The sequence below is a fragment of the Juglans regia genome, chromosome 14 (genome assembly GCF_001411555.2).
Source record: "Juglans regia cultivar Chandler chromosome 14, Walnut 2.0, whole genome shotgun sequence".
Lineage (NCBI taxonomy): Eukaryota > Viridiplantae > Streptophyta > Magnoliopsida > Fagales > Juglandaceae > Juglans > Juglans regia.
Genome location: NC_049914.1, coordinates 6,469,565 through 6,479,369, shown reverse-complemented (window position 1 = coordinate 6,479,369; position 9,805 = coordinate 6,469,565). Strand labels below are relative to the sequence as shown.

General features: G+C 34.5%; 2 protein-coding genes across 2 annotated transcripts; both read left to right on the top strand.

Annotated features, from left to right (window-relative positions):
* The first annotated feature begins 2,397 nt into the window (after window positions 1-2,397).
* LOC108997001 (LOB domain-containing protein 12) lies at window positions 2,398-3,534 on the top strand. The gene is made up of 2 exons (XM_018973073.2): window positions 2,398-2,651; window positions 2,834-3,534. The coding sequence occupies exons 1-2, from the start codon at window positions 2,496-2,498 to the stop codon at window positions 3,164-3,166; spliced, it is 489 nt and encodes a 162-aa protein (XP_018828618.1). The 5' UTR covers window positions 2,398-2,495; the 3' UTR covers window positions 3,167-3,534.
* A 1,942-nt stretch (window positions 3,535-5,476) lies between these two features.
* LOC108996999 (zinc finger protein CONSTANS-LIKE 16-like) lies at window positions 5,477-7,409 on the top strand. Its single transcript, XM_018973072.2, has 3 exons — window positions 5,477-6,043; window positions 6,303-6,452; window positions 6,582-7,409. The coding sequence occupies exons 1-3, from the start codon at window positions 5,564-5,566 to the stop codon at window positions 6,606-6,608; spliced, it is 657 nt and encodes a 218-aa protein (XP_018828617.1). The 5' UTR covers window positions 5,477-5,563; the 3' UTR covers window positions 6,609-7,409.
* Window positions 7,410-9,805: the final 2,396 nt, after the last annotated feature.

The window sequence follows — 9,805 nt, the reverse complement described above, 5'->3', positions numbered from 1 at the left end:
AATCACTTTGAAAAAAATGATTAAAACATGGGACTCACATAAAAATAATTAATTTTTTTAATAGTGAATCTCACTCTTTTTCAAAACGTTTATGCGGCAGTTGCATACTTTACGATTGTATGTAGAATTACTCGTGTAGTTTGATATCCGGACCATTTCTATAAGCATGTCTTGTATGAAAGGTAAGTAATGGAAAACCTAAACCTGCTGGAAGAAATTAGCACGGTCCAATGTCCGAATGGCATGTGGTTCAAACTAGTGAATCTTGATCCTATCCAAGTTTTATGTTTACGCTGAGCAGATATTAATGTAGACCTTGATTCTGAAGAGTGGCATTGGAAATCCAAAAACACTCTGCTCAAGCAATTGAATTTCAGGTCAGCTGCATGCCATGACTTGAACTTGAACACCCCCCCTCAACTCCAAACAACATTGCTAGCTATCTTGTAATAATCTCCACCCTTTCAGATTTGAGAACCGCATCTATGCAAATCTCAAGAATCGAATCTTCCATATCACCAAGCGCGCATTCAATGTTTGCATTGGAGCTAGCGTGTTTTTTGTTTGTCTAAGATGGTGAGAGATGTCTGTTTTTTTCTTTACTTTATTCACAAGCTTTAAAGAAAAAACCCAAAACAAAGATTATTTGGCCGGGTTTCTCATCACCTTCTACTTTCTAGAGCCTGGAGGCCGTTTTTCTTCTTCCTAGAGCTTAGGTGTTTGAAACTTTGAAAGTGGAAGTAATTATAAACATGATAAGCGTTCTGTGACGTAATGCAATAAATAAATTCAGCAGAGTGGTCCCATTTTTTTCTTTTTTATAGTGTGAGATGAAAGTCTTAAGAGAAAAAAACACACGTAGTTTATACGAAAAGTTCGTATAGGAATAATATATATATATATGTATATAAATATTCCATGACAACTAGGGGAATAGTGCTGTTTTCCTCGGAACTAAAGATTAGAAGCTTGGAGTCATGTGAAGATCATTAAATGCTAGAGTGGGAAAAGGGTCTTAGGGTTCCACAACTCTAAAATAGTTTCAGTTTCAAATTAATCTTCTGATCTCTCGAAGTGGGATTCCTTTTAATAATCATTAGATCTTAGCTTCATGTCGGATCTCATTAACTGGTTCACATTGATCATTTCTTAGTTGGCTCTTATTATTAATGTTGTATATAATATAATAAATCATGAGATGAGAATTTAGAGTTAAAAAATAAAAATAAAAATCAGATGATAGAAATTTTAAAAAAAATCACATGAATGCGGTTAATCGGTACGCGCATGCATGCAAACTATTTGACTCGAAGTAGCTAGATTCATAATTGGAACAGCATTTTGTTTATAGTTATTACCATTCTTGTTGTTCTTGACGATATATATAATTAAATGTAGATTGCTAGCTATCTATCTATCTATATATAAGAAATATTAATGAATTCATGTATATATATATATATATATATTTCTCTGAATTTCCACAATCTCGTGCACGTGGGTGCATAAGGGTGCTTAGAGGGTCATATTTACTGGGTAGGTGGGTACATACATGCATGTAATATTTCCACATGAATGTCCCCCAACAAACATTCACGTCGAAACTGGCCATCTCGCTCTCTCTTTTAATTACTTCACCTTTCTCTTTTTACTATATATATATATATTACTATTCATATTCTACCCTAATAATTAATAATTAGTACTGATCTCTACATTTAATTTAACCTGCTCTCTCTCCCGGCCAGTAGTACTCCCTATCTAATAAATAATTAATCATGTTTCTGAATAACAAACTCGATCGTATGAGGAATAGAAAACATCATGAATATCATGACTTATATATATATATATAATGTACGTATGTATGCATGTATGTATATAGAAGATCGAGTCAAAAGGAGAACGTGAAAACTACTAATTCACAACTAGTGCATGGATGGATTGCGCGCCAACCTATCACACGCCTAGGGGCGGTGGTCAACCCTCTCCAAATTTTTTAATAATAGTTTATTATTCCACTGCTTGAAAACGACCCTTTATTCCCTTGATCATGCTATTTTACACATCTTTCATATTACTAGCTGGCTAAAACTGTCAAGTCCAACTTATGTATGTATGAATTCGATCAAGTAGTACTAGTACTCATGTGTCGTGTATGGATTAACTATTAATGGTTCCTTCTACTTTCAGGAATATTTCGTAGACTTTAAATTATTTTCTTTGTTGTGGTAGGACACTATCAATGCAATTTCTTGTTTAATTAATTACGAGTGTACATACTTTATTCGTATTTTAGAACAGAAGCATGTGGATGATCTATTCTACATTGATCAGATAGCACCTCTCCGTAACCACTATAAATACATATATATTAAGCTCATTTTTCTTCAGCATCTTTCTGGTCTGAAACGTCTCTTGATCCTTCATCCATCCCCTAGAAATTAAGCATCTTCTTTTGATCTTGGCTTGTTTTTGATCGACCGTCTGTCTACATGGGGGGTTCTTCACCCTGTGCTTCATGCAAGTTGTTGAGACGCCGCTGCGCCAAGGACTGCATCTTTGCTCCTTACTTCCCACCCGATGACCCTCACAAGTTTGCCATTGTTCACAAGGTTTTTGGTGCCAGCAATGTCAGCAAAATGTTGCAGGTCTGATCTCTTTCTATTTTCTAATCTGCGCATAATGTACTTTCATTACTTTTGAGCTTCTTCTTAATTTACTTTCTTTCGATTTCTATAGCATGCACCATGCTTTGGCCATAAAAAGAAAGACTCGTTATAACAAGTTCTTTAATTTGACACTCCATTTATTTTTCTTTGAAATTTTGCAGGAGCTTCCTATTCATCAGAGGGCAGATGCCGTGAGTAGTTTAGTTTACGAAGCAAATGCAAGAGTAAGAGACCCTGTTTATGGATGTGTTGGGGCAATATCTTACCTACAGAATCAAGTATCACAGTTGCAAATGCAGCTTGCAGTGGCTCAAGCAGAGTTTCTTTGCATCCAGATGCAGCAAGAGCCTAACTTACCAGCCCAGATAGACCAAGACGAGAAGTCGTTTCTTTTATCCAGCAACTTCAATAACAATATTCCCCAGTACCTCGGCTTTGCTTCTTCTAGCACTGTAAACCAAGACCCTCTAAAGAGAGAGTCTCTTTGGACTTAATATTATCTCCTAATTGCCTCTAATGAAATTGCCAAACTGTTCCAAATTGTTTCTTTTTCTTATTTTCTCCTCCCTCTTTCCCTTCTCTCCTTGGTTGTTGGGCCTAGATTATTTTGCTTGTCTTGTATGTATATGTATGTATGTATGTATGAATGCACTTATGTAAGAGAAGCTAGTGGCTTAGTGATCCAATATTGCAAGAGGAAAATGTAGCCAAAACTAGATGCATAAGAAAACAAGGGGACCTGGATTTAGGGGTCAACCCTAGCATGCATGTGAGACATGGAGTAAAGTTGGGTTGACATAGTTTCCCTCCCTTGATTTAGAAGTTATATAAATGAAGAGTAATGTTGTACACCACACTTTCATCCCACTATATAAGATATGGCACATTTATCATCATTGGTGATTGTGAAATTACTATTTGTCCCAAAAGTTTAAGTTGATGGGAAGAAGTAGATTTTATTATTTATTTTTATATCTTAACACTCCCCCTCACGTGTGGGACAGACTCCAACACGTGAAATATTTAATTAAATATGATAAAATGCAGAGTCACTCTGAGTACGGCACTTCGAATCCGACTTTGTCGGAGGTCGAATCTGACCTCCGACTCCGATTCCGATTTGCATAGACTCCAATTCGACTTCGACTTGTCGGAGCGGAGTCGAATTTAGATTTTTTTATTGGGCTTTTTTTCTTAGCCCATTTGAATTATCAATTTGACAATCTTGGACTCACTAATCGGATTTGAGCTTCTAGATTTCAGTTTTTTTTTTTTTAAACAAATATTTTTTTCAATTTCAATTTTATTAAAACATAATCAAAACTGAAAAAATAAAACACTGTACAAATTAATGTTATTATACATTAGTATTATATGTTATTATATGTTAATATTTATACATTAGTATTACATGTTATTATACTTTAGTTATTATATATTAGTATTACATGTTATTATAAATTTATATATTTGTGTTTATACATAATACATTGGTATTAAATGTTACTTTACATTAGTTATTATATAATTAGTATTAAATGTTATTATACATTAGTTGTTATTATTTATTAGTTTTATATGGTAGTAATAATTAATAGTATGGTGTTTAGTTACATATACTAAACTCTAGTATTAGTCAATTTATTCTATTTATATTATATTATAAGCATATTATTTTATAATAATTTGCTCATACAATATTCTTAAATTTAATTAACAATATAAATTATAGTTATATAAAATATATATGATTAATATATAAAAAATACATATATTTTTATAAAATATGTAAAATATAAGAGTTAGAATCGGTACATCGCCACCTCTATTTCGCTCCTGAGTCGGATTTTCAGAACTCAGCCCTACTCTTGAGACAGCTATCATTGTTCTATAAAGTTATAGCCGTAACTTTTTGCCTTTCTACTTTTTAACTCGAAATCTATTAAAATTTGAGCCTAGCTGTAATTATACGATAGTATTGAATATAATATATATATATATATATGTATGTATGTATATATAGATGCTGAATGGAATATCAAATTGTTTGGGATGGAATCAAATTCTTGGCCCATTCATATAATGATTCCAAGAGGCTCTTATAAGAGTTTTTGAAATGTAAAGCCAAATTTAATTTGAAAATGTTAATAAGAAGGTTCAATTAATAGAGTGATATCGTCTCTTTTTAACAGTGGATGTCTCGGTTGTGTCCTCTCATAATCAGTGTGCGTTTGGGATTACAGAATAGGACAACACAACACAACACAACACTATCATTTGCAAGCAGGAAAGCATAAAAAGAAGGATACTAGTAAAACAGTGAAAAGTGCACAGAAAGTAGCCGACCACGCCGAGAAAAGATATTTACAATAACGGGAATTATATTCGAGAAAGGGTGCAGCTTTTGTTTACCGGCCAGGAGATGAATGCACGTACACTGCATAGATAGGCTAACATGTGTATGAATATGGGCCACCCTTTTACCTGCTGGCTGCATGAAAGCCCATTGAGCTGTGTTTATCAACATTCAACCCTTTTGGTCACGTGAATTTCGATAACTATATTACAGTACTAGTCTCGACAGGAGTAAGCGTCTTTGGTCCCAACTTCCAAGTCACAGCCACAGGCAGTGAAAAGGGCATTTGGGAACCACTACCTCCCTCCAAGCTGGAGTCTTTCAACCAATTACAAGAAAGTATGCTATGAACCAACCGATAGCAAAATGATAAGGTACCATATTGTAGGACAATAAAGCAAAAAAAGTGAAGAAATGAATAAAAATCTAGCTACCCTCATTTGGCTATATTCAGATTCGTATGCATACATAACACAAGAAGCAAAAGTACTAAGACTGTCTCTGAGAGAGAGAGAGAGAGATAAGAAGAACAAAGATGGGTTACCATTCGTTCTTGAGAAGTCCAAAGAAAGAAGAACAGGAAGTGCCAGATACTGTTCTAACCGAATTCTCCGACACAAAGGATGCTTCTTATGCCGATGAAGAACTCGACATCATGGATGAACTGGAGGGTATTTGGGGCATTGAAGCCGATGAAAAATTACCACAGAACAACAAGAAGTATGGTCAACTCAACTGGGATTTCATGGATTGGGAAGAATTTCCATTTAGAGAAGGCCGTACTGAAGAACAAGATCATCAGCAGAAAGTGTTTGAAGAAGAAAGCAACCGTACAACTGGCAAGGTTATAAAGAAGGAGAATCTTGGGCTTTTGGGGGATGATGATCATGATGATGAGAAGAAGGCATCATTGAATTTGAACTTGAATTATGAAGATGTCTTACATGCTTGGTCCGACCGGGGCTCTCTTTGGGCCGATGATTATTCTCCTTCCATGGCAAGCAATGGCTATTATGTTAGTACCATTCATTTATTATATATATATATTAGCCTTTTTGAATTTCTTTCTTTCCCTATATTTTGAAGGAAATTATATATATCTTGATTATACAATCAAGTCACGAGCCTTTCAAGTATTTTCATTTGTATGTACGAGTTCATTACATATATATATATATATATATATATATATATATATTATATTATTCCAAAGCATGGAGGAAATTAGTTAAAATTTATTTCTGAATAATGAGATATTTTTGAATCTTTTTAAGACGAGAGAGGTGCCTGTGATGGAAGAGGAGAGAACAAGAAGGGAAGCAAGAGTAGAAAGGTACAAGGAGAAACGCCATACCAGGTTGTTCTCAAAGAAGATAAGATACCAAGTTCGCAAACTCAATGCAGATAAAAGGCCTAGACTCAAGGTTATATATATAATTCATGTCCTCTAGCGCCTCTGTATGATTATCTCTATCTATCTTCCTCGTGACGCTGTGATTTTTTATATATATTTCCAACTTAAGTAGTATTTAATGCAATATTTTTGGTTGCAGGGTCGGTTTGTGAAGAGAGTTTCTTGACAATATAGTTAGATGCTCGAACTTGGACGAAGAAATATCTCTCAAAATATCTCTATACATATTGTATCTTTTCTAGAATATCCTTTTTTGTAATTGCATCTGTTGAAAATATCTCCACTCAGCAGACTTTCTGTGCACATGTTATGGAACTTTATATGGTGGACTTGAAAGTTGAAAGGCCCTATCATGCAAAATTGACAGACCCCATTAGTTAATATCATGGTCTATCTCCATCCCAGCTCTCAGATCATGAACCGTATGACAAGATTTTGATCTTCAGCAATCCAACGGTCAGCATTCAGAGGGATATATATATATATTATTTTGTATATAAGGGGGTATGTACAATAATATTATACAGTGGTCCTCATCGATCCATCTCCATCACCATTTTTTATCTTGTTCTTTTTTCCTGGTTTTTTCTTTGCTATTGGCTGTCTTTTTTACCTATATATATGCAGCTGCAATAGTCTGCTACTGCTAGAATATGCATATCATCATGATCATGATCAGGAGGCTCCAACACAACCAATGAACCATTGTTAAGGTGCCAACGTCTAGACAGGTGGTGCCTCATGATAGCAGTACGCGATATTGATTCCAATTGAAGAGTACTTTCTACTGGTCATATCATGTGGTAATTATGGACTTTCCGATGTGGCAGACATGTATCAATTTGGTGGAATAATCGAATATCTCACCTCGGATATTGATGTTTTTTTAGTCCTTTCCTTTTACTTTTCTTAAGCTTTTTTTGGTTAGCATTAATTCGTTGTATGGATTGGATGGTACTTCCTTAATCTCCGGAGATTTTGAACTTTCTTTATATATTGACAACATGACTTTATGGCACACACTCGATTAACGCTTAAGTATAAATTGACATTTAAAAGTGATATAACATTTTAAGTCTTCAAGGTGCTCACATTATCATTTGTTTTTTTCTTTCAAGCAAGATTTTTATTAAGAATTCTACTTACGCAAAGATTCTGGCTATAAATAAACACACTATTTATTAATTATAAGATTAAAAAATAAAAATAGTACAAAAATTTAAAAATAAATAATTTTTGTTCTGCTTGATGTGACAGTTTTCTATATAGTGATTAAAGTTTCATTTGGTAACACAATTGTTTTAATGTATTCTTAAATTTTTTTTTTTATAAATATCACTCAAACGCAAAATATTTTCAATTTTAAATCTTTAAAATTTTTTAATCCAAAGCGTTCTAGCATCTGTTATTCTTGGTCTCCCCTATGAAGCAAAGTCGAACAAGAGGGAGAAAGACATGGAATTGATAGGGAACCGTAGCCAAGTGGCCAAGGCATGATCAGTCTGCGCTTAGTGAAGTAGAACTGGGGTCGTGCAGCTTGCTTGACGCATCATTTCTTTCCTTTCAGCCTTATTAGCGTTAGTAGTTAAGACGGACAGGTAAATTTCGTCCCAGTTGTTGTAATAATCATTATAATCTAATTATTATAACTTTTCTAAATTTTAAAACAAAACACAAAAAATAATATTACTCTCTCATCTCTCTGCATGAGCTACAAAACTTTCGGTTGGTGAAAAGTGTAAGATATTTTGTATTTTTGTAAGGGAGTTTTCATGTTCAACTTGTTTTGAGTCCTGTCCAACATTTTAGGTAGTCATATATATATATATATATAAACGAGCTAGGGACTAATGGGCGATGCTTGAAACTTTTGTGGGGTTTAGAAGAAATCGACTCGACGACTCATGATCGTGATCGAATCCATGACTGTTGGGAAGGGCCCAACCCCGCCCCGCATTTCTCCCGCCCCGCCCCCGTCCCCATTTATATATATATATATATATTATATACATATATAAACATAAATATCTATTTATATTTTGCAATTTTTATATATATAAATATATATATTACAATTTGTTAGACTTGTTCACAAAATATGTATTGACAAATTTAAAAATTACATAGTTTAAAAACTAATACACTACAATTTACACAAAATATGTACTAATAAATTTAAAAATTACATAGTTTTTAAATTATAGTCATATTTACAAAATTTTAATTTATAATTTGGATCTAAAAATGTATTTTTAAATATTTTTACACTTATAAATAATTTTTAAATAAAATAAATATAGAGTTTTTTTTAAATGAAAAGAGGCGGGGCGCACCGGGGCGGGGGACGGGGGTGAAAACCCCATCCCCTCCCCATGCGGGGCGGGGTGCGGGGAAGGGGTGCCCCCGCCCCGTAGGGGGCGGGTAGCACCCCTAGAGCAAGGTTCGTCTTCTTCCTCTAACCACGAACAGAGCAAGGGCTGGGTCTTCTTCTCATCTTCTTCGTCTACCCACGAAGACGAACACAAGTTAGATTCTTCTCATCTTCTTGTTTTCATGCCCTAAAGAGCAGTACGTGGTCGCATGCCCTAAAGAGCAGATTCGGTGATCTTTGGTCTTCTTCTCATCTTCTTTGTCTACCCACGAACAGAGCAAGGTACTGCTATTTGATTTATCAATTATTTTAGTAAAAAAATTGATGTAAAGAGCAAACTAACATTAGAAAGGCACTACATGCAAAGCACAGACTCGCGAACACAGTTTTTGTGCATTGAAAATTTCAAAGTATGATATTATGCAAACAACTAGTTACAGTTCATCATGGAAACATAGCATACCTCCGGAAAAAATCTAAAATAAATGACACCCAAGCTGCCTATCAATGTGTTCTCCTTCAAAGCACAAATAAAAGTCCAAATGGAAATGCTGCACCTGAGGCATAGAAAAGGCAAGAAATTTGACTTCCGACGGCACTCCCTCCTTTCTCTTCTTCTTCAGCTAGGTTTTATTTTCCCTCTATTTTTGTGTTTTCTTTTTTTAATTTTATAAATATATCGGCTGACTAACACGTCAGCCGATTCCCCCAAAGGTACCCAATGCCAATTGCCGGGTACCTGTAGCAGAACTGAATTTAAAATTACTACTCTAATTCACAAATTTTTAAGATCTCTTCATGTGACACTTTAATTCGTCGCTATATATAACTAAGGGTGTGCAACCAGATCCGGATCCGGATATTCGGTTATAACCGAATCCAAATCTAGATCCGGATTCTAAAAACCAGGCGATTATCTACCCAAATTAATCTGGGCAGATAATCGGATTCAATCCGGATATTCAGATTTTTTTTCCTTTTTTGGCTATAAA